General features: G+C 42.3%; 1 protein-coding gene across 1 annotated transcript; it reads left to right on the forward strand.

Annotated features, from left to right (window-relative positions):
- Positions 1-15: 15 nt before the first annotated feature.
- Positions 16-25,063, forward strand: LOC306855611 (uncharacterized protein; the record flags this gene model as incomplete). Its single annotated transcript, XM_079394385.1, has 3 exons — positions 16-81; positions 18,087-18,179; positions 24,929-25,063. 3 exons carry the CDS (start codon positions 16-18, stop codon positions 25,061-25,063), a joined length of 294 nt encoding a protein of 97 aa, XP_079250511.1.
- Between the last annotated feature and the right edge of the window lie 1,079 nt (positions 25,064-26,142).

Raw genomic sequence — 26,142 nt, forward strand, 5'->3', positions numbered from 1 at the left:
TGCTCCGTCACGGTCATGGAGACCGTTCCCGAACTCACTGTCTACCCTGTCACGGTCACGGAGGCAGACCCTGAACTCACTGTCTGTCCTGTCACGGCCAAGGAGGCCGCCTGTGAGCTATCGCCCTGTCCTGTCACGGCAAAGAACGCTGTCTATGAATCCTGCCCTGCCACGCCCCCTGAGATCATGAATGCTCTCCCTGTACTGTCTGTCTCTGCTCTCCCTGTGTTGTCTGTCTCTGTTTCCCCCAGATCTCAGACCCTGCCGTGGTTTCCTGCCCAGCCTGCTTCCTGGCTAGGGTCTTCTGCTCAGGTCTGGTGGTCCTCTACCCTGCCGTGGTGGTCTTCTGCTCGGGTCTGGTGGTCGTCTGCGCCGCCCTGGTGGGTTCCCGCTCCGTCTACTCCGCCTTGGTGGACTCTTACTCTGTCCCAGTCTCCGGTTCCGGTTGGAGGTCCTGCCCTGCCCCAATCCCCGGTCTTCCCACTTCCTCAAGGACCTGGCCCTCCGTCCCTCCCCCTGTTCCGCCTCCGCTCCACCGCCCTCCTGGATTACTTAGGAGCGTCTGGAAGCTGCTCCTTGGGGAGGGGCTATGTCACGAATCTGGTCCATGCTCTTCCGGACAATCACCACCAGAGGTCACCTGTTCACCACATTGACCCTAACACTACACAGCACACTGGACTTCAGTTCCCACAATGCATTGCACAGATCACAGCTGTCACCATTCACACATCACACACACCTGATTCTCATTATCACACACTATTTAAGCCTGGGACTTGCTCTTGCTCGGGGCCGAGTATTATTTGCATTTATCACTCTCCAAGCGATAGCAAATTTACATAGCCATGCCTTGTTTTCCTGCCGTGTTTGACCCTGCTCGTGTTTCCTGGATTTTCCCCTTGCCTCTGCCGTTTGGACTCTGTTCGCTCCCTGTTTGGATTATTGCTCTCGTCTCTGGATTATCTCTCTGCCTTGCCCCTTTGGATACTGTTCGCCGATCATCGACCCACGCTTGTTCCACGGATTGCTTTGTCTTGCCCTTGCCATACCTGTTTGCCCCTGTCTGACCCTGCCTGTTCACTGACCATGTTTTGTAATAAAGCTTTGCATATGGATCCGCACGTCTCATGTCTCGTCAGCCCCGTTACAATGTACAATGTTGTTACAATACACTTTTCCTGTGCGTTTCCTATAATTCATTGGGGAGCCATGGTCATGTATACTGCATACGCTACTTGTGCAAGTCAAGAAGAATTGAAAATTCAGAACAGAGGGGTAAATCTTGTTCCTAGTACTGCAGGGATTCAGAGAGACCACTTACAAGAAAATGTCCCACTTTTCTTAAAGCAATGATTTTGCACAAAGCAAGCTCGTAGCAACACACACTGCCAATAAATATTCTTGTCAAGTGTGGTATCCTTGTGGATTGACAGCACTGTGTAAAATGATAATCTGATTTAGCTGAGGATGTTTTCTCCAAATAGCTTCACTGTCTCTCACAATCTCTTAATGATGCCACTTAAAGGCAATTATACACAAGCAATGATGCAGAGGACCAAACACTGCAGCATTTATAGCACAGAATTTAAAATCCTCAAACTCCTCCTTAGACATAATGACACACCATTATCTTTTTCAGGTGGGCTATTTGTATGTTATCTGCTGAAGCGTTCCAGTCTATGTCAAGTGGGCTTCGTAAGACTTTATTGTTGTTGGGGGGGGGGGGGGGGGGGGGTTGTTTTGTTTTTTATGAAAAGAAAGATGTTTTTCCCCTCAACAAGTAGCTCAATGTTCATTCTATGTATGCAAAGGTTTAGATGAGAATCATGGCTAACATAAATCCTCCGTTATGCTTCAAAACACAGATTTTACATACATTAGTGATCTACTTTGTATTACTCTGAAATAAACAACAAATAATATCCTCTCATTTATAAGTTGATAACCAGTGACATAAATCAGTAAACCAAAAATATATGTTCAGATTTATTTATAATATTTATTCAGTAAACTTTTGTTTGTCAATAAGTTGCAACAAGTGAAATGTCTTTTTGTGTATTATGGGTCATTGAATCATTAAACTAGAAAGAGTGAAATAAAATAAATCTTATTATTCTTTATCAAAATTTGTGTTTACAAGTCTACCAAGAGATACCAGAAAGTAATTTAAAAATTATAAGCATTTTCCTCACAAATGACAACAAAAAACATGTATTATTATCCCCGCTGCAAATGATTCAGTGCATGGTTCAACTTTTCGCATGAATCAAACTGAATCCCGAACAACTTCAGACCTTTCTGCAAACAATTACTTGCATTTACATTTAGTGATTTTGCAGACGCTTTTATCCAAAGCGACTTACAATTGGGGAATACATAAAGTGATTCTTCTTAAAGAGGCAAACAGGCATTGTTCAGTTTCAGGCATTGTTCAAATAAGTACAATGCAAATACAATAAATACCATTGTTCAAATAAGTGGCCACACATCACTTCACTTTCAAGTACTGTCGAAAGAGATGAGTTTTCAGCTGTCGCTTGAAAATTGTCAGGGATTCAGCATTCCGGAAAGGGGTAGGAAGATCATTCTACCAGCCAGGAACGGTGAACGAGAATGTTCTGGAAAGTGATTTTGATCCTCTCTGTGATGGTACCATGAGGCGTTGCTCACTGGTAGATCTCAGACTCCTGGAGGGGATGTGGATTCATAAGAGTGAGTGGACGTAGGCCAATGGTTGTTCTATATGCAAGCATCAATGTCTTGAACTTGATGCGAGCTGCAAACTGTAGCCAGTGAAAGGAGATAAAGAGAGGTGTAACATGGGCTCTTTTGGGCTCGTTGAAGACCAGTCATGCAGCTGCATTCTGAATCATTTGTAGAGATTTAATTGTACATGATGGAAGTCCAGCCAGAAGAGCATTGCAGTAGTCCAGCCTAAAAAAGGGCCTGGACAAGAAGTTGTGCAGCATGCTCCGTTAGAAAGGGCCTAATCTTAAAAAGACTGAATTATCACTAGTTCTGATTCTAAACATCTGATAGAAAACACAAATGACATGATTGCTGAAACCACTGATCAACCACAAAAATAATTATCTTTATCAATAGGGTGGCCATATATCCCGTTCATACGGGACACATCCTGGCCAGGATTTTAATATTGCCTAAATCATCCAAAGTAGTTTGACCAATAACATGCAGGTATTGTACATAATCGACCAATCAGGGGGCTGCGCGTGAGACGGTGAGATCTACAGAGAATGATCAAAGCGATGCAAATATGTGTTTATTCGTTTGTTTGACTTCGTGTCGCTGCTGTTGTATTACAAATTTATTAAATGTTTAATTTAGGTTCCAATACAATAGTATATAAACTGAGAAAGTTTAGTAGACTGAATTTAGCATTTGAGGCATAGATGATGCCATTCTAAAGTCAAGTCAGGCAGCCCAGGTGTCTGAGACATTAACCTTTTGTCTTTAGGCACTTCCTGACCATTTGACAGGGTCCCAAGTTAAAGGTGAATGCTAAAGCTCAGGCACAGCTGTGCCTTTGTCTCTATGCTGATTGGATTAGCACCTATGCATTTGAATCACACTGTTATGCTGATGATGTCAGGGCTGGGGAAATTCTGGTAATGGGCCGATTCCTGTACTGTATTTGCATGCTTTGTTTAGATTGTCTCCACCTCTATGTATCCCTCCCCCTCGAAATGTATATAAACTACAATGTATACTGTTTGAGTCAGACTTGGATGACTACAGCGACTACAGCGAGTTCTCAATAAAGAGTAACTTATCCCAAAGTCTCCTGGTCTCTGCTTTGACGAAGGAAAAGTTTCCAACACTGCTCACCGATCAAAAAAGACACCAAGGTAGGCGCGAGAGCGATTCGAAAGCATAAGGAGCCGTCTGCGCTGCTCTCTATACCTCTCATGAATGTCACACAACGATCTACCTGCACAGTGCAAACAGCCAAAACCTGGATATTTTAGGCAATATAGAAATCTGGCAAGGACGTGTCCCGTAAAAATAGCCCGTATGGTCACCTTATTTATCAAGCTACATAAATAAACTAAGAGTATCAGTAATGTCCTTATACTATCTTAATTGTGTATGCCATCAATAGTTCAGAATCATTCATAATTTCTCCCTGTTTTACCCAGCTAACAATTTGATTCCAGAATGCTCATTTTGGTTACGTTCTCATTTGCTTCCCAAAAAATAACCAAATGGTAACTATATAGTAATGCTTGGAGAACATTGTGTGTTTTCTGGGTATCTTCTTCTTGTGCAGACAGACTTACATACACTTTCTTATACAAATTAAATTTAATTTGCTCTCATTATGAATTTCGTTCAGATTCAAAACAGCGAGTCAGTACGTGAAGTGAGTGTATTCGTTCCAAACAATAAAACTGCCATGTCACGGCCCACACTCAAATCCTGTTGATTGCATCAGTCTTTGAAAGCTGTTCAGCATTTCAAATGGGAGAATGATTTGTTCACTTAAAAGATTCATTACTTGAACAAACTGATTCTTTTAGTAAAAAAAAAAAAAAGAAGAAGAAATCAATGATGTAACTCTTTGCTGACAATATCTTTTGAGTTTGACAATTCCAATTACTGCTGAACTTATCAGGGCCCTTGTGTCTCTTCTTTAATCAACCACAATTATTTTATTCACTTTATCATAGCGTTCAATAAAAGATTCATTCAAAAATACTGATTCTTTCCGTAATAATTGAACGAATCTGAGCTGTAACTTTTGGCTGACATGATCTTATGAGTTTGACACCTCCAATTACTGGTTCTGAAGTTAGTAAGTCCCAGTTCAGACGTCTTGTCTCTCCCCTTTAATCAACCACAGTTGTTTTATTCACTTTATCACAGTGTTCATTAAGAAACTCTAGCTAATCCACCTTTGCCTTGTCTTAATTCAACGCTCTCATTTATTTCCAATCAGTTGCCGGTCTCAGAGCTGTCTTGCATTTAGTTAAATCTCAGCTAACAGCATCCCTCACAATGAGACTCATGGCCAGAGTCTATTAGAGCCTGACCTCCCCGTATCACTGTGGATGTTAATTACATCTACACACACACACACACTCCTTACTCTGGCTGTCCCTCATATGAAGGTATCGACTCTCCGGTCACTCAGAATGGTAAACATCCACAGATCTATGAAATGGAGGTCACCTTCATTTTAGAAGACTGTTGTAATCTTCTTTCACTCAGCTCTGAGCTGTCTGTCAGCCCCCTGCATTCAGATTGGGAATAACTTCTTTGACTTTAATCTGTCCTCGAGAATTGCACATTGCATTGCCTTGATGGAACTTCTATTTTCACATGTTCTCTATCTCCCTTGCAGATTTGTGAGCATACACACACACACTAACACACACACACGTAGACAAACAAACGATGGTTGCATAGGCTGTGTGTCTCACAGTAACTTGAGAGCGAGTAAACTGAGCTGGAGAAACAAGATTGCTACTCTGCGTTTGTGTCCATGACCTTCTATTTCTCTTCTGCCCTCATCAGCTTCAGTACAGAACCACTTGCTGCCTCACCATTGCGCAGAGCAATCTCACAGAGAGAGGGGTGAGAAGACGAAAAGCTGACCTTTGATCCGGGACAGAATTCAATTTGGGTAAAAGACCTTGGTGGCATCAGCTTTCTATGGGATCTCACCACCGCTAGATATATAAACAGGCCAGAGTGATGGATGCCTGGGAGATTTTTGGCGAGCAGGATATTGTTAAGATGACAGACAAGGGTAGCCGACATATGCAGTTACAGCTGAGGCAGGATTGAAGTGTCAGGCTGCCATATGCTTAAAGGGATAGTTCACCAAAAATGAAAATTCTGTCATCATTTACTCACATTCATGCCAGTCCAAACCTGCATGACTTTCTGTCCTCTGTGGAACAAAAAGGGAGAAATTTCTTATATTATTTTAAAGCCATGGAACATGGTTTTGGTTACTGCCATGGTCACTGTTCATTTAAAATCTGTCATGTCTTTCATTGGCGCATTCACAAGAACTCACAAAAGAAGTAGTGATATCCTATTAAGTGTTCAATGTTAAACTAAAACCAGTAAAAAGTCATTTTCATTAATTTAAATTAAGTCAAGTCACCTTTATTTATATAGAGCTTTTAACAATACAGATTGTGTCAAAGCAACTTTCCAATATCAAAATAGGAAAATAGTGTCAATAATGTCAAATGACAAGATTAAACAATACATTTTCAGTTAAAGGCATTTCATTATTGAATTCAATGATGTCATCGTCCAGCTCAGTTCAGTTTAAATAGTATCTGTGAAATCAAGTCGACGATATTGCTGGAAATTAAGTGTCCCCAACTAAGCAAGCCAGAGGCAACAAGGAACCAAAACTCCATCAGTGACAGAATGGAGAAAAAAAACTTGGGAGAAATTAAGCTGAAATAAAATCAAATATAAATATTAGATGAAAAACTTAAATTAGTTACTTGAAAAAAAATTGTTAAAAAATTTACAAACATTACTAAAACCAAAACTGAAATCAAAAAAGCTATATAGAAATATTACATAAAAAAAAAACTTTAAATTATTTAAATTTAAACTAAAATGAAAATGAAAACTGAAAACAAAAAATAAAGCTAATTCAAAATACTTATAAAACTATGATACTATATCAATAATACTAAAATAACACTGGTCCTATTCATAAATGAATCAGAATCAGATTATAATTCACAGTAAATCAGAATTTAATGAATGGGGATTGAATAAAATGAATCAGTTCTCTGGAACGATTTTCAGTGAATAATGAGTCATATGACATTATATGACATTATAAGACTTGGAATATAACGAGTCATGTGGACCACTTTTACAACCCGAATTCCGGAAAAAACTTGTGACGTTTTTTAAATTTGAATAAAATGAAAACTAAAAGATTTTCAAATCACATGAGCCATATTTTATGGCTATTTTATTAACAATAGAACTTAGAGTACATAACAAATGTTTAAATGGAGAAATTTTACACTTTAAAAAAAAAAAAAAAGTGAAGTGAAGTGAAGTGAAGTGAAGTGACATACTGCCAAGCATGGTGACCCATACTCGGAATTCGTGCTCTGCATTTAACCCATCCAATGTGCACACACAGCAGTGAACACACACACACACACCGTGAACACACACCTGGAGCAGTTTAATCCACTAAATGAGCTAATTTCAAATTTTATGCCTGCTACAGGTCTCAAAAAAGTTAGCAGGGGGGCAACAAAGGTCTGAAAAAGCAAGAAATTTTGAAAAGATTCAGCTGGGAGAACATCTAGCAACTAATTAAGTTAATTGACATCAGGTCTGTAGCATGATTAGCTATAAAAGGGATGTCTTAGAGAGGCAGAGTTTCTCAAAAGTAAAGATGGGCAGAGGCTCTCCAATCTGTGAAAGAGTGCATAAAACGATTATGGAATACTTTTAGTGCTGTCAAATGATTAATTGTGATTAATCTCATCCAAAATAAGCGTTTTTGTTTATATACTATATGTGTGTGTACTGTGTACATTTATTATGTATATATAAATGCATACACATACATATATATTTAAAAAAATATTTACATGTATATATTTATATTGGTATAATTTATATTATATATAAATATATTTAAAATATAAAAATAACTTATTTTTCTTAAAGATATACATGCATGTGTGTGCATTTATATATTCATAATAAATATACACAGTACACACACACATATTATGTAAACAAAACTTTTATTTTGGATGAGATTAATTGTGATTAATCGTTTGACAGCACTAAATACTTTAAAAACAATGTTCCTCAACATCAAATTGCAAAGGCTTTGCAAATCTCATCATCTACAGTGCATCATCAAAAGATTCAGAGAAACTGGAGAAATCTCTGTGTGTAAGGGACAAGGCCGAAGACCTTTGTTGGATGCCCGTGGTCTTCGGGCCCTCAGATGACACTGCATCACTCATCGGTATGATTCTGTCATTGACATTACTAAATGGGCCCAGAAATACATCCAGAAACCACTGTCGGTAAACAAAATCCACCGTGCCATCTGCAGATGCCAACTAAAGCTTTATCGTGCAAAAAGGAAGCCATATGTGAACATGGTTCAGAAGCGCCGTCGTGTCCTGTGGGCCAAGGCTCGTTTAAAATGGACTGTTTCAAAGTGGAAAAGTGTTCTATGGTCAGACGAGTCCAAGTTTGACATTCTTGTTGGAAATCACAGACGTCGTGTCCTCCGGGCTAAAGAGGAGACCTTCCAGCGTGTTATCAGTGTTCAGTTCAAAAGCCATCATCTCCGATGGTATGGGGGTGCAAAAGTGCATATGGTATGGGCAGCTTGCATGTTTTGGAAGGCACTATGAATGCTGAAAGGTATATAAAGGTTTTAGAGCAACATATGCTCCCCTCCAGATGATGTCTATTTCAGGGAAGGCCTTGTGTATTTCAGCAGGACAAATCAAAATCACATACTGCAGCTATTACAACAGCATGGCTTCATAGTAGAAGAGTCTGGGTGCTGAATTGGCCTGCCTGCAGTCCAGATCTTTCACCTATAGAGAACATTTGGCGCATCATAAAACCAAAAATACGTCAAAGACAGCCACAAACTCTTCAGCAGCTGGAGACCTATATCAGGCAAGAATGGGACCAAATTCCAACACCAAACTCCTCGATGCCCAGACATCTTCAAACTGTTTTGAAAAGAAGAGGAGATGCTACACCAGTGCTTCTCAAAGTCAGGAATTCAATCCGGACCCGCTTCTATTTCATATTTCAAGAACACTAATTATATTTCCTACTTTGATAAACGCACGTTAAACTTGTAAATCATTTGTTTATTTATTCTTATTTTTTTATGTCTTTTTGGAGAAGGTCCGAAATTGCAGGCGAGATATTGAAACTTTTCCTTCATGACATTTGTTGTCATCATGACATCCAGTGAGCGTATGACGTTTGACGTAATCGGGCGACATTTCACCGCTAATATTTTTATTTTTTTGTTTTGTTTTGCTATCACTTATATTATGGCAATTTGTCTTATAGCAGTGCCCAGTGTATACATTTATTTGTGGCGGCTTGTCACAATATCAAAACTGACCGCTACAAATAGATTTTCCAAAAGGCTTACACTTCGTTGAATAAACTGAGCACTGCGCGTTTCAAAAATAAAATGCTGCGCGGGTGTTTTTATATGAATGTATCTTTTAAAAGAACCGTCCGTTTTCTTCAGAAAAGCTTTGATGTCAATTTTCATTTGGTCTTTCCTGTAATGGCTGATAAAGTAGCGCTTATTTGATTACAGTCGTTACCGGGGAAACAGCTATATATCACGCTCCAACAGCGCCTCCTGCTGGCAGAGAATCAACTTGCATTTGCTAGTCTGCGGGAAAAACTGGTGTCTGTCAGCAAACATAAACAAAAAAGCATGCTTCAGAACTGTTTTGAGAAGGTGCTTACGTTTTGAGCCATGTATTATTACTATGAATTAGGCTACTACTACTACTATTACTATCTTGTGCCCTGCAATAACCATTTACGCAAACTCTCTTTTGATATAAAGGGAAAAAAAGAGAAAATCTGCCCAAAAATCAGCATCATATATCGGCCATAGGCTGCCCTGATTTCTAAATATCGGCATTGGCCAGAGAAAAAACATTATAGGTCGACTTCTACTGCTGACACTTAAATTAATTGTTTTGCCACTTTTGCACTTGTTATTAAAGTATTTTGAATGCAAAGGGAACCTTTTTTTTTTTTTAATTCGTGTTTATTTGTTATATGTTATGTATGTTTATTAAAAACACGTTTTGTAATAACCAATTGTTCCGGACCTTTGACACTGATGAAAATTCAGATTTGGACCTTTGAATGTAGACTTTGAGAACCCCTGTGCTACACCATGGTAAACATGCCCCCGCCCCAACTATTTTGAGACCTGTAGCTATTTTTGTGCATAAAATTGTCACATTTCTCAGTTTAAACATTTGTTATGTTATCTATGTTCTATTGTGAATAAAATATTGGCTCATGTGATTTGAAATTCTTTTAGTTTTCATTTTATTTAAATATAAAAAACATCCCAACATTTCCGGAATTCGGGTTGTATGATATTTTTATTAGAGTTGTACATGATTTTTGAGGATTGAAAGCTCTAGTCCTTATTCATTGTCATTGTAAGGAAAATACCCAAACAGTCTTCATATTGTGTTCCACATAAGAAAGAAACTCATACAGGCTTGGAGCAAAGTAAGAGTGAGATGATGACAGAGTTTTAATTTTTGGATGAACTATCCCCTTAATTCTGCTTTGCTTCTGGAGAGGATAATACATTAACTTTGGTGAATTTAGAGGCTAATTAGGTTTACCAGAAAAAGCAATGTTTCACAATATCTCTGATCTTTTCTTCTACGAATAAAACAGCAATTAGGTCTTGAAGTTAATTATATGTTAGAGTGGTACTTATAAAGGTTATTAGTGTGTGCTTAATGAGTGGAAAAGTTAAGAGTTCCCAGAGTAATACAGTTAAAACGCCACAGTGGATTTCAGTTTTTGAATGTGTTGGTTTAGCTTTAATGAGAGTACGTTTAAAAATATGATATTGCGCAATATGTTCATATACTCAAAGAAGCTTCCTCATTAGGTCTCTTGTCTTGTCCGTTCTAAACACAGCCTATTATTTGCTCTTTTTGAATTTAACTTTCTTTAACATTTCTTCATTGAATGTGAGACCAAAAAGCCAAAGATCACCGTCATGTTTTACAGAACTTATGAACATACTAGACCTATGTTTGGAACTGATGCAAAAGTTTACCAAGTGAGTAAAGACATTCTCTATACCAGTTTGCGAACAACTTCCAAACAGACTTTAGACTTCCAGGCCTCATTCGCATCCTGAATAATCACGCAGCACACCCTCCTCCGGTCCTCCCCCACAGGGTGATGAAGCTGAGATGTACCACTCAGTGACGGCACATTTAATCAGTAATCCAAAATGTATGATCGCAAGAGACACGGCTCCACGCCACACATCTCCGCACACCGCTATTACAAGTACGGAATAACCATGCGTGATCACACAATCAATCCACCAGCAGCTTTTAAATTAGCATCTAAAACCCTCAACACATGTTTTGTCACAGACTGCCAAGCAGTAAAATTGATATTAAGAATATTGACTGTTGTATATGACAGTATATTAATAATGGTAGGGGTGAATAGGTATGAGGAATATGTAGGCCTATATTTTCGTCTGATTGGGAGGGTGAAAGGTATGATGGGATAGGTGTTCCTCTGGAGGGTGATGGATTGTGGTGTGCTGTTCATGCCCTGATGGCATTGGCTTCAAGAGATTGGTATATATGCAATTTATTGTTGGAAAACAATAATACATTGATCAGTCGATTCTGAATTTGATAATAAAAGAGGTAACATTATAAAGAGCATAAATCATTGGGAAGCACTTTCTCGGTACACTGAAAAGATACTTGGTGCACCATTTGGAGTTCCTCAAATTACAACCATACCAAAAGAACCTTCTGGAGAACCTTTAGTCGCCATTTCAAAAAGGGCAGTTCTCTGAAGAACTTGGTTCCAGAATGAACTGCTATCAGTTCTTTAATGAACCATGCAATAATAGCATTGTTAACTTGCAAGTTCCATTGAACTCTATTGGTAACAATGGTAACAACACACCTTAGAATGGTTCATGGTTTGCGTAATGCTGCACTTGATGGTATGCTTTGTATAATTTTCCTTGTGGAACTTGAGGATTTGCTTGTGGAATTGTCATATAATATCTGATGATATCCAAAACTTTATATCCTGTCTCAATCTCCACCTATCTATTTGATGATTAATACACATGAGGAGTGGTGCTTGTCAAGGTCACAGATGTGCACAATTTTCCACTTTTTCAGCAGTGCTGGAAAGTATTTTTCCATTCATTTTTCCCTTCAGGATTTAAAACAAAAAGTTATTCATTTGAGAGCATGGGCATAATTTGCTTGTCATCATTCCCTGGTGGATTTTTCTGAAGAATCATGGGTAATGTAGTTCTTCCACAGAGAATTCTACTGTTAGACACAACTATTTAAAAAATAAGCTAAAATAGTGCTGATGGCTTCAACACAAGCATATACCATTGATTAACAACCTTGTTGCTCACATTAGGTCTGCCTTTATTGGTTTAAAAATAATTATTAAAAATCAGTTCTCTTAGGATTTTTACTTCTGGAACCCGACTATTGCATTCTATCAAATACCCAAAATGGTGCATGTACATCTTTACAGTTTATGTGAGAAAAGTTGAAGTATAGCTTAAGATTGTTTTTAATTCACTGAAAGCTGGCAAGACTATTCCCAAGCAGGATTTTCTCCTTACGGTTAACCAAAGCTGACAACTGAAGGAGTCTCTGTAGGATTTGGCTATGAACATTCTTTCTGTTTCAGCCTTTCCAAAACACCGGTGTCATTAATAAATTCAGGCATGTAAAAATGGGCTTTCCTCCATGAGGTATCCTTGCATAAACTGGAAAGCTCCTCAACCTCAGGTCCGAGATGACGCTGGAAGGGGAAAAAAAGAGCAATGAAACATTAATATTTTTAAATAAATGTTTTATTTAAGTACCTCACAGCAGCACTAGGGGGATGAAAAACATTCACCCATTGGAAATGATATTATGACCCTGGCCATGTGATGGCTTGTTTATTTTGTTCCAGGGAGCTATTACGAGAGGGGACTGAGAGAGCAGGACTGAATAGCACTCTGGTTATACTCTGCTTTGAAAACCAAGTGTGGTAGCCTACTATTTTGTCCTTTCAAGTGCTGACATGACACTGCCTTGTGAGTGTATACTTGTGGAAAAGCATTTCATATATGCTTGGTAATCATATTTGCCAGGTGCTTATTGATGCTAATGATCCTAATAACTATAAGGAGCTGTTGATTGTTATTTTAAATTGCAGACGTGTTTCAAAAATGGATGTGGATAATGATCTCAAGATGCTTTTGTTTCAATTAAGATGGATTTGGATCCTTACTGCACACAAGCACCTACCATTTGTCAGGACTTTGTCGGCTGTTCTCGTTCTTCCTCGCGGCTCATTCAAAGTGGATTAAAACATCTAAGGAGGTAATCAGACCTTCTAACACAAAACAGAAAGCCTATATGCCCGACGACTCTCAGCGAAGTGTAACCAATAACTGTTCCATTTGCAAGATGCAGCTGAGCTTGAAATTAATACAAATCTCTTTTATTTCAAAAACGAAGGCTATGAATTGCCAGCAGCACTTCCAGATGATCTTACTGTATACCAATTAGGCCGCTTGCATTGAGTAGCTCGGCTTTGGCTCTGATTGATGTCTGACCTCTTGGGATCCTTGAAAATCACTCGCTCTGCATTCTGCCGCAGCCCCCCGTGGGATCCTGATGAATAGCGACCCAAACAAATGAAAATGTTTATCGTCCTCTTATCAAATTAACCACTCTATTGCACAGTTAATTGTTTATTAAAGGACTTAAGATGGAATCACATAATGAACCTGGTACCGGTCTTAAGCTTTTTTCCAATTAGGAAATGCACTGACTCATGTCATCTGAATGATGTCACTCCTATGAAACTGAAGCTGCAAGAACTTTTATTTATTTAATTTTTATTCATATCTGAAGGGGAGTTGGACATCAAAAGGCAGGATTTTTCTTTTGTATGGTCCGTTCTCTGTTAACCAGAAAAGCCACAGCACCCCCTACTGCTCAACACTTTCCAGACCATCATTAAAGGCTCGAACTTGATGGAAAATCTAGATCAGAATACTTCATTATTATATTATATTCTAATAAAATATACCATATTTTTCTCATTCCTTCAAAATTTGATAACAGTATCCATAATAAAATAAGTATTTTAGTTCTTTAAACACGAATCATGTTTACAGAAACCCTGCAGGCAAGAATGATACAATGGCTACATTCTGAAAAATTCTGCATACGGACAAAGGTACGCATCAAAGCATGATGTCTGCATAACATCCTATCAACTCAGGCCATTTTTAGTTAGTTTGAAGGCAGCATAGTGTATCCTTTGTTGCCTGTGTTATGCCACAATCCTTTGCAAGCAGTAAAATAATTAAAGAAAAAAAGCAGTGCCTGGTGAAGTGGTTTCTGAAGTAAAGTTTGAAGTTTCCTTAGAAGGTGGCTTCATACAGAAATACTGATTCGTATATACAGGTACTTCTCAAAAAATTAGAATATTGTGAAAATGGTCAATATTTTTTGTCACTCATTTCAGAAAGTGAACCCCATATATTATATAGATTCATTACACATAGAGTGAAATATTTCAAGCATTTATTTCTGAAAATTTGATGATTATGGCTTACAGATAATGAAAACCCAAAATTCAGTGTCTCAGAAAATTAGAATATTACAATAAAAATCAATCAAAAATGTCAGGCTTCTGAAAAGAATGTTCATTTCTATGCACTCAATACTTGGTTGGGCCTCCTTTTGCATGAATTACTGCATCAGTGCGGCGTGGCATGGAGGCAATCAGCCTGTGGCACTGCTCAGGTGTAATGGAAGCCCAGGTTGCTTTGATAGCGGCCTTCAGGTCATCTGCATTGTGGATCTGGTGTCTCTCATCTTCCTCTTGACAATATCCCATAGATTCTCTATGGGGTTCAGGTCAGGCGAGTTTGCTGGCCAATCAAGCACAGTAACACCATGGTCATTGAACCAGCTTTTGGTACCTTTTGCAGTGTGGGCAGGTGCCAAGTCCTGCTGGAAAATGAAATCAGCATCTCCATAAAGCTTGTCAGCAGAAGTAAGCATGAAGTGCTCGAAAAGTTCCTGGTAGATGGCTGCATTGACTGTGGACTTCAGAAAACACAGTGGACCAACACCAGCAGATGACATGGCTGCCCAAATCATCACTGACTGTGGAAACTTCACACTGGACTTCAAGCAACATGGATTCTGTGCCTCTCCACTCTTCCTCCAGACTCTGGGACCTTAATTTCCAAATGAAATGCAAAATTTACTTTCATCTGAAAAGAGGACTTTGGACCACTGAGCAACAGTCCAGTTATTTTTCTCCACAGCCCAGGTAAGACGCTTCTGACATTGTCTCTGGTTCAGAAGTGGCTTGGTAGCCCTTTTCCTGAAGACGTCTGAGCGTGGTGACTCTTGATGCACTGACTCCAGCTTCAGTCCACTCCTTGTGAAGCTCTCCCAAGTGTTTGAATTAGCTTTGCTTGACAGTATTCTCAAGCTTGCGGTCATCCCTGTTGCTTGTGCACCTTTTCCTACCCAAATTCTTCCTTCCAGTCAACTTTGCATTTAATATGTTTTGATACAGCACTCTGTAAACAGCCACACCTTTCAGTAATGACCCTCTGTGACTTACCCTCTTTGTGGAGGGTGTCAATGTTCGTCTTCTGGATCATTGCCAAGTCAGCAGTCTTCCCCATTATTGTGGTTTCAAAGAACAAGAGATACCCAGAATTTATACTGTAGGGATGGTCATTAATTGAAACTCAAATGTAAATATTCTAATATTTTGAGATACTGATTTTTGACTTTCGTGAGCTGTAAGCTCTAATCGTCAAAATTAAAACAAAAAAACTTTTGAAATGTTTTACTTTACATGCAATGAATCTAAAATATATGAAAGTTTCACTTTTTGAAATAAGTTACAAGAAAAAAATTACTTTCACGATATTCAAATTTTTTGAGATGTATCTGTAATTGACTGGGCAGTGAGTTAGAAAAGCTGTTTTTCTTTCAGAAATGTACTGATGTATCAGAAATTTGTCATAAGTGCTGTAAAATTCCAAAGCACATAAAAAAGTAACCTCTGCTATTTTGATTATAAACTGATGTGCCATTTGCAGTGAAATGGCAGTTTACCATCTTAGTTGATGCAAAGCAACCATGCATACTTTATCAGAAAAAAAACAAAACAAAACAAACAAAAAAAGTCCAGAAATTGTACATTCTAATTTTGTTAATAATTTGTGGGCAAAAAATGGTCTGAAGTGTATAATGTGTAAAGCACAGCATACATGGAAGTTACTTTAATACCAAGCAGCTTTCTGTTGGTGGCAAATCTTTATGAGTATGACAAACAAATGCTCTCACACAAAATTCCAAATTGTGTGGATTCCCATTCAGATGGATGGATTTCAAACATCTGAACAACGGTAATGTGACTGGACTTTTAGAGCTACAACAGCTTGTCACTGGGGTAAGTAACCTTAATGGGGTTCATATAGAACCTTGTAGTAACCTTATTACCTTACTGAGCCTTGTAGGAGTAGATAAGGTATAAAGCTGTCCCTTCAAAGAAATAGTTTTGTGTGAATCCACCCAAAAATAAAAATTATATTATTTAAGCAACCATAATGTCATTCCAAACTGACTCTCTTCATTAGATCACAAAATAAGACATTTTGAAGAATGTTGGTAACCAAACAGTTTTAGTTCCCCCTGACTTCCATTTTATTTTTTGCCTGTAAAATAGAAGTCAGTGGCAATGGCATTTTTCATTTCTTCATAAAACACCTTCTTTTATGTTTCACAGAAGAAAGGCAGTCATACAGGTTTGGAACATATCTTTTTTTATTCTATTCATCTCTAAGATTACTCCCCCAGTAACAAGCTGCTGTATCCCTAAAAGTACAAATTTTGTATATTTTTTTCTATATGATATCCTTACTTATACGGTGACACCAGCATGTTTGCGTTTAGGTATGTAAAACACAATATAGTGATTCTCTTAAGTGCCTCTTACTGTAGATGTCAATAGACTCTCTAGTAATGATTCTCCATGATGGGTTACGAGTCAATGAGGCATCCCAGTCCAGAAAACTGGGATCCATATAGTATATTTAATTCCTTTCTCTAATTCTCTACTGTCCCTTTGCTGCCTATACTGTTTACCTTCTACTTCATTCACTCGTAATCACATGTGATGTCCATAAAATGGAGTCATTCCATTTTGTCTGGCTAAAGCTCAACAGGCCAGACCTTCATGCTGAGTTGACTTTAATGACTTTTTAATAGGTCTCTCCATTTTAACGATGCAGTACAACAGTTCCAGTCATTTTATTGGAATGATGAATGATTGAGAGGAGGCTAACGTTAATTTAATTTACAGCACAGGCTTCCCATCTTTAAAAGCCCAAGACAGCATAGCAAGAAGCAAAGAAAGAGAGAGGGATGGGGTGCGTTCATTATGTCGGAAAAAGGCTAGGGTGATTGATGATAGCAGCATTGTTGTTTTCCCTTATCTCTAATTAGACGCTTTTGTCGTGCTAACTGATTTCAGTGTCAAAGCAACAAGACATGGTTAACAAGACAGGCTGCCTTGTTCTACATCATTCTTCATTCTCAAAACAGTCACTTGAGTCAAAATGTCCAAACATGTCCTGACACCCCACATGCTTAATTAGTCTCAAAGTCACCTGGAGGGACTGAAATTATTTCCTCTATGAATATATGTTGCTCAATGCTCACTGACAACCAGCATTCATTTCTCCTCATGTGTGTGTTGCAGAGGGTTTAAAGCATGTGTGTGTCCTCGAAGACAAACTTTAGTGTGCTTAAAGCTACATGCCCTACAACAGGGATAATAAACAGGTTTTGTTTTGCGCCCCAGCCCTGTATAATAGTGCCCTCTGCAGGCTGTTTGATAAAGAAAACTCATTAAGCCAAAGTTCAACTGGCTGTAGGTTGTATTGTGAGAGTTAAATGTCCTCATCAAGGACCACAAATGCCCTACTTTGCTGCCCTACACCTGTCATTTCAACTCTTACCTGTAAAACTCTCTCTCCCCCTCTCCCCTCCTTCCTTTCCTCTACTGTATAAAATGGGTTCCTGTCTCACAAGGCAGTGAGATTTGTATTAGTATTGTAGACATGAAGTTCATTCTCTCTCTCTTTTCTGTTCTGTTGGCTCCAGAGCTCTGTTCAAGTAAGGTAGATCTATCATGTTACTTTTCTTCAAGTTACTTTATGGTGTGTATTAATTATGCATTTTGTCCCCCAGCTCCATATTGTTCACATTAAAGAAAAGTATGGCAGTTTGGGAGAGGCTCTAAATGACTCTACAGGGGCGGCAGCGCTTGCCTTCTTTTTTAAGGTACTTATGCTCTTGTGATATTTCATATGTCTCATACCTAACAATATTTTTGTGAGAAAATTATTTGAACACGACTCTTAAAGTGATAGAAAGTGTTGTGGATTTTATTTTTATTTTTAGTTATTTTTCCAAATAACTGACATTCTTCCATAAAACGTCTCAGGTTACGTATGTAACCATGGTTCCCTGAAGGGAACGAGACGCTGCGTCGAAAACGCATATGGGAACGCCTTCAGCGTGACCAGGCTCTGAATATGATGTGTAATCAGTCAAACAAGGGCGAGGCGTCACGGGCGGGGTGACGTCACGACCAGGAAGCATATAAGCACGTGCCGTGGAGCCGGCTTCAGCTTCAAGTCATGAAGCAAGCGCTGGCAGGGATGCCGGAAGTGTGGCAACGCGACGCAGCGTCTCGTTCCCTTCAGGGAACCATGGTTACATACGTAACCTGAGACGTTCCCTTCCAGGAACTTCGAGCTGCGTCGAAAACGCATATGGGAACGAGATACCAACGCCGCCAGACTGACAAGTCCCTGCCTGGTGTCAGGACGAAAGGACAGAGGAGCCGGGAGTGGCTCGGATGTCGAGGTCATAGAACCTAACGAAAGTCAGGGGCGTGGACCACCCAGCTGCGTTGCAGATGTCCTGCATGGAACACCTGCCCAGAAGGCCTTGGAGGCCGCCACACCTCGGGTTGAGTGCGCTCTGACTCCCACCGGCGGGGGGAGCTCAGAGGCCTCGTATGCCAAAGCCATGACACCCACAATCCACCTACTAAGCGGAGGGCTTCGTAGCAGGAAGACCCCTCCTAGGCGGACCATAGCACACAGGCAGCTGGTCCGACTTTCTCCACAGGGAGGACCTGTGGATGTATGCGTCTAGTGCTCGCACTGGACACATACGGTTGTGCTTCTCCTGGTCTGGCTCCCCGAAGGGAGGAGGACAGAAGGCCTGCAGTACGACCGGCTGTGGAACGACCGATGGGACCTTAGGAACATACCCCACGCGGGGGTAGAGGAATACTTTCGCCGAACCGGGCGCAAAGTGAATAGAGGCTGTAGTCAGGGCCTGAAGGTCACTCACCCTCCTCAGAGAGGTGATAGCCAATAAGAAAATGGTCTTGATAGTGAGGAGTCTCTCAGTTATCTCCTGAATGGGCTCGAAAGGTGCATTGCACAGAGCCTCCAGAACCACAGCCAGATCCCACGTAGGGACGAGATCGTACCGGAGGCCTCAGCCTCAGCGCACCGCGGAGGAAACGTGTAACCAGGGGGTGTCTACCCACTGACTGGCCACCGGTAAGGGCGTGGTATGACGAAATAGCTGCCACGTACACCTCAACAGTGTAATGGGTTACCCCTGCGGAGAAGCGGGCCTGCAGGAACTCCAGTACTGCACCAACGGGGCAGTTGACTGGGTCGAGCTGGCGGTCCCCGCACCAAGAAGTGAAGAGCCTCCACTTCAAGGCGTACAGTTTCCTCGTAGAGGGAGCTCTGGATTGGAGGATGGTCTCGACAACCTCGGTTGACAGACCGGAAGCTATGAGCTGTGCCCCCTCAGGGCGTCACACCAACAGCTTCCATCACTCCGGGCGAGGGTGCACCTCGGTGCCCCCGGCCTGTGAGAGGAGGTCCCTCCTGACGGGCACTTCCCACGGAGTGCCGTCGAGGAGAGATATCAGGTCCGAGAACCATACTCGGCCCGGCCAGAACGGTGCTACTAACAGTAGACTGACCTCGTCCCAGCGCACTCTCGCCAGAACTCCAGGGAGCAGAGCGATCGGGGGGAAGGCGTACAGACGGAGCCTCGGCCACGTCTGTACCATAGCTTCCAGTCCCGGAGGAGCTGGAGGAACCAGAGGGGACATTGCGCTGACTCTCGAGTGGCGAAGAGGTCCACCTGTGTCTGGCCAAAAACCTTCCACCTCTGCTTCACCCCTCAGGGTGAAGGATCCATACCCCGGGCCTCGGCCCCTGTCTCGACAGGACGCCTGCTCCCACATAAAGATGCCCAGGAATGTGCACAGCTCTCAGTGATAGGAGCTTGCCCTGGGACCACACAAGGATCTGGTGTGCCAGCTTATACAAGGGGCGCGACCGCAGACCTCCTTGGTGGTTGATGTAAGAGACCACTGCCGTGCTGTCGGTGCGCACCAGCACGTGGTGATCTCTCAGGTCTGGGAGGAAGTGCTTGAGTGCACGGAACACCGCTAACATCTCTAGCCGATTGATATGCCACGTCAGGTGGCAACCTCTCCACAGACCGCGGGCAGGGTGGCCACTCATGACCGCACCCCAACCGGTGAGGGAAGCGTCCGTCGCTAGCGAGACGCGGCGACAAGGAGCTCCCAACACCGGGCCTTGGGACAAGAACCAAGGAGTCCTCCACATGTCGAAGGCACGGACACAACGGCGTGACACTTTGACAGCGCGGAGTGAGTTTCCCCTCAGGGAGACCCGCTTGGTCTTGAGCCACCACTGTAGGGGTCTCATGTACAGCAGGCCAGGAGGTATCACGCTGGACGCAGCTGCCATGAGCCCCAGCAGTCTCTAAAACTGCTTGACAGTGAGTGACTGGCCTTCTCGCACTCTCCTGACTGTAGTAAGGATCGACTCGATCCGAGCAGGGGACAATCGTGCCTGCATCGTGGTCGAATCCCACACCACGCCTAGATCAGTGATTCTCAGAACCGGAGAAAGCACACTTTTCTTGGCGTTCAGTCTCAACCCCAGTTCTTTCATGTGGGCGAGAACGACATCTCGATGCCGAACCGCCAACCGCTCTGATTGAGCAAGGATCAACCAATCGTCGATATAATTGAGTATGCGGATGCCCTGAAGCCGCAACGGGGCCAGTGCCGCATCCACACACTTGGTGAAAGTGCGGGGTGAAAGTGCTAGGCCGAAGGGAAGAACCCGATATTGGTACGCTTTCCCCCCAAAGGCGAACCTCAGGAACTTCCTGTGAGAAGGAAGGATGGAAACATGGAAATATGCGTCTTTGAGATCTATCGTGACAAACCCGTCCTCGGACCTGATTTGAGTCACGACCTGCTTGATAGTAAGCATCCTGAACTTCAGCTTTCTGACTGAGCGGTTCAGTAGACGCAGATCCAGTATGGGCCTCAGCCCTCCATCCTTCTTCGGAACAATGAAGTACCGGCTGTAGAAACCGGACTGGGTCTCGTGAGGAGGAACCAACTCGATGGCTTCCTTCCTCGGCAGAGTACCAACTTCCTGTTCCAAAACCAGAGCCTGCCCGGGGCGGACCGCAGTCATAACAACCCCGCAGAACGGCGGGGGTGGCCCGCCGAACTGAATACGATAGCCTCTCGCTACGGTCTGCAGGACCCAAGGAGACACATTCGGCAGCCGCTGCCAGGCTGTCAAATGCTCTACTAAGGGAATCAGTCTCTCGAGACTGACCTCTGGTGCAGCCAGACCGCTGTCTCGAAGCGGCGCACCGGAAGGAGGCACGTGGCCTGGCTGCTGGGGCGAGTTTCTCGGCTCCGCGCTGCCGGGCGGACAAACCTGAGAAATATACTCGCTGGGACCGGCTGTGCCCTGGAACAGCGGCAGGGTCAGCAGACAAGTCCCTGGAGGGCACCGAGGGGAGACGGTCACCGTGTGCCGCGGTGTAAGCCGCTCCACCCCAGTAGGGGTCGTCCTCCGTAGTCCTGGGGCTCACCCGTCAGGACCTCTGAACGAACCAGACCCTGCAAGGCAGGACCCAAAGAGACACATTCGGCAGCTCGCTGCCCAATGATCTTAAGGGAATCAGTCTCTCGAGACTGACCTCTGGGTTCAGAGAAGCGGCCAGACCGCTGTCTCGATGCGGCGCACCGGGATGAGACACGTAATCTTGGCGGCTGAGGCGAGTTTCTCGGCTCCGCGCTGCCGGGCGGACAAACCTGAGAAATATACTCGCTGGGACCGGCTGTGCCCTGGAACAGCGGCAGGGTCAGCAGACAAGTCCCTGGAGGGCACCGAGGTGAAGTGGTCACCGAGTGCCGCGATGCAAGCCACTCCACCCCAGTAGGGGTCGCCCTCCGCGGTCCTGGGGCTCGCCCGTCAGGACCTTTTGCGCGAGGAGCTGGTATGCAGAGGAGGCTGCGCCCGCCCAGCAGCCACCTGAGTTTATAGAGAGCGCATACCCTCTGCCCACCAAAGATGTTGTAAGCAGAGCAGGAGCCTTCAAAGGCGATGCCGTAGAGGGAGACAGATAGCTCGCAAGCGTCTGTTCAACCCGCGGCATCGCCGCATACCCGCGCTCTTTCAGTTCCCGCGGGAACGAATGGCCGGGACGAAAAGATTTCACCCGCGATCTCGACACCTCGGTGAGGAGATCGGGGAAAACGGAAGGCTCCTGTGTAGAAGTAGCTCTCTGGGGCGAGAGAGGCGGCGAAACCTCGTCAACGCTCGTCACATCAACCTCCTCGGAGGACGCAGCGTCAAGCCCTCGTCTCGGGGGAAGAGAAGAGACCGCTTCCGAACCGAGAGACGGGGCGCCAGATCAGGCGCGGGAGGATATAGGGACATGCCCGTCTGACTCTCGCCAGCCAGATCAGCCTTTTTCTCTCTTTATTTTTCTCTGCAAGCCCCGCGAGCGCAGCCGCCGCTCTGCCTTTTTTTCTCTCTGATTTAAAGGCAAGCGGGACCGGCTTTATTCATTTTATGCTTGTGCACGCGAGCGCAGCCGCCGCTCTGCCTTTTTTTCTCTCTGATTTAAAGGCAAGCGGGACCGGCTTTATTCATTTTATGCTTGTGCAAACACTGCAGCTTACAAAGCTCATAGTTATATCATATTGGGGTGACAGAGGCGGCGAAACCTCGTGAACGCTCGTCACATCAACCTCCTCAGAGGAAGAGAGACGAAGCATTGAGCCCTCGTCTCGGGGAAGAGACAGCTTCCACACCGAGAGACGGGGCGCCAGATCTGGCGGATACGGGAGGAGATAGGGACATGCCCGTCTCACACTCGCCAGCCAGATCAGCCTGCGAGCCCCACGAGTGCAGCCGCCGCTCTGCCTCGGCAGCAGCGGGACCGGCACCGCGTGGGGAGCTCGCAAAGGCTCCCTTCTCGAAGAGAGCCCTCCGGGTGCGGAGACCGATTTTGCGTGCTCCGCACCCAGGCAGACCACGCGCAAATCGTGTGTGTCCTCGCTCGTGATATAGCGAGGGCAAGGATGCACACACAACTCAAAACGTGGTCTGAAAGCTTCACCCCTGAGCTTGCCCTTGGCTTTGGCATGATACTGAATGCTTTCCACTTAAAACTAGGACAAACAACAGTAAATAAGACTGACACACACAGAGCGCTTCGCTGAATGACAAAAAGCTGAAGCCGGCTCCACGGCACGTGCTTATATGCTTCCTGGTCGTGACGTCACCCCGCCCGTGACGCCTCGCCCTTGTTTGACTGATTACACATCATATTCAGAGCCTGGTCACGCTGAAGGCGTTCCCATATGCGTTTTCGACGCAGCTCGAAGTTCCTGGAAGGGAACTCAGTATTTCCATATAATAGTGAACGAGGACCCGTTTTAAGCTAAAAAAAAAAAATGCAGGACTCAATTGAGTCTAAATCATACAAATTGGTTTTGTGAACTTCATCAGCTGAAAAGATCAAACATCATTCATTCACAAATTGATCACATGAATATGCGGTGGATATTTTTCAGTTAAACCTCATACAATGCTATATTTAGTATATGCAGGAGTCATATGGAATAATTTTATGTTACCTTTTTCTCATTTTGGGTTTGATAGCCCCAGTCCTCATTCATGCTGAAGCAATTTTAGGTTCAAAATAACTTGATGTCTATATTAACAACTGATTTTTGCCATCCCCCTCGAGATGACTTCTGACCAAAACAAACAGCTGGACAGAGTCATAGAGGCTTTAGGAAAAGTTTGATATAAAGGTGAGTTAATATTTAAGATTACATGTTTTGTTTTTTTGTTTGTTTTGAGGGGGGGGGGGGCTGAGTTTCTTATTTTTTATTAGTTTATCTATTCAACATGTTTTGTTTGATCAAAAGGGAACAGCAGTGAAATTGAAGACTTTAAACTGACCGGCATCATCCCTCAAACCAATAAACTGAGCTACTATCGGTACTTGGGTTCCTTGACCACACCAGGCTGTGACCAGGCCGTTGTGTGGACGGTCTCTGCCCATAAGCAAAAATAAGGTACAGAGAGACTTTTTCTTTTTCACATTAGTCAACACTGATTACAATCACTAGTATCTCGGGAGAATTAAAGCTATAGACACTACAGACAAACCCATTTTTCTTCCATAACATGCCTTCTTTTAGACTAGTGGAAAGAGATTAAGTTTAAATGTTTATTTTATTACACTGTATCTATTTGTTCCTGTATATTGTAATTACAATTAAAGCTTGTTTTCTCAAAATGAGTCTTACATCAAACTTATATCTTAAAACTAATCTTCCTGTTCCTAATGATATTCATAAGGTTTACAGAGAGGTTTGTTCATCAGTCGATTGATTTATTGATTTATTCCTAAAAACATGGTGATTTTTTTTCTTACTGTTGACAGTGTAAAATAGATATCCAAAATCTCCCTCTGTAAAAAACCTAACTCTGATGTCAACAAAAATGAATCAAAACAAATATCTTAATGCACTGTGATTAAACAACTAACATTGTGATTCTTTTTACCCTTTCAACTGGGATTTTAATTCAAAAGCACTGATCCTTTTGTCCATCTTTCTTTTCCTGCTTTAGCTGTCGTCAACGGATAAACAGCTGTTATTCGAAACAGACAAACCAATGACTGGAGTATTCCGTCCTGTGCAGAATCTGAACGGACGAGTTGTGTATGCATCTGTGCCAGCTCACAGTCTGTCCTGCCCAATCTAATCACCCTGTTTCTGTGCCTCTTCTGTGTTTTTGGACAACAAAGGTGTTTTCGTTGAATGGTAGAGACCACGTCTCTTTTAACAAAGGATGTTCCATATTGAACTTCCAGAAGTATACCTAATCAACTGGGCACTGAACTGAAGGTACATCATTTCAGGATTCTCATCTGTTTTCCATTACTTTTTTGGTTGTTCATAATTACTGCATTTAAAGTATTTTAAATCTTTTTATATATTGCTGGGAAGGATTTCCATTTATATTTATGTACCAATAATTATACTTTTATATAAGTCTTCAAAAAATAGCTTGAGATTTGAATGTGGCCCATTTGAAACTTTCTGATCCTCCATTAAGATTATTTCACTATGTAAATTTCAATGACTTTTCCGTTACTTACAACATTGTATAACATTTTCATGATTTACCAGGCCTGCAAATGCCTATTTTTAATGTTATTATGTTTCTCCGGTAATTTAAATGTTTCATATGGCTTTGGTTTGATGATTAAACTTGAAACAAACAAGTTATGTACATATGCAGGGCATGTGGATTTGGGTTATATGGTGATGCTAAAAATAATATTTTGTGTATTGTGTGTAATGCAATGTGTTTATGAGGCTTAAGGTTAAAGAAAACACATTACTTTCCATATACCATATATTATTGTTGCTCCTCTCTGCACAGCCTTTCTGAAATGCTCATCGTTCTGAAAAGCGAGGTGTGTTCTGATTGGCCAGCTATCCAGTGCGTTGTGATTGGCCGAATACCTCAAGCATGTGATGGAAATTTCACACCCCTTACCATATTTGGAAACACACAGCTTATACCACGACATGGCGGCGGCAACAACAATACTTTAGCGAGAATAAAATTGCGCCTTCTTTCTTTGCATAAACATTTGGGTTGTATTATGCAAAGTATTATTACGACGTCTTTTTCAGGGAAGGCCTTGTGTATTTCAGCAGGACAATGCAAAACCACATATTACAACAGCATGGCTTTGTAGTAGAAGAGTCCGGGTGCTAAATTGGCCTGCCTGCAGTCCAGATCTTTTACTTATAGAGAACATTTGACACATC

This window comes from Barbus barbus, assembly GCF_936440315.1.
Source record: "Barbus barbus genome assembly, chromosome: 36".
NCBI lineage: Eukaryota > Metazoa > Chordata > Actinopteri > Cypriniformes > Cyprinidae > Barbus > Barbus barbus.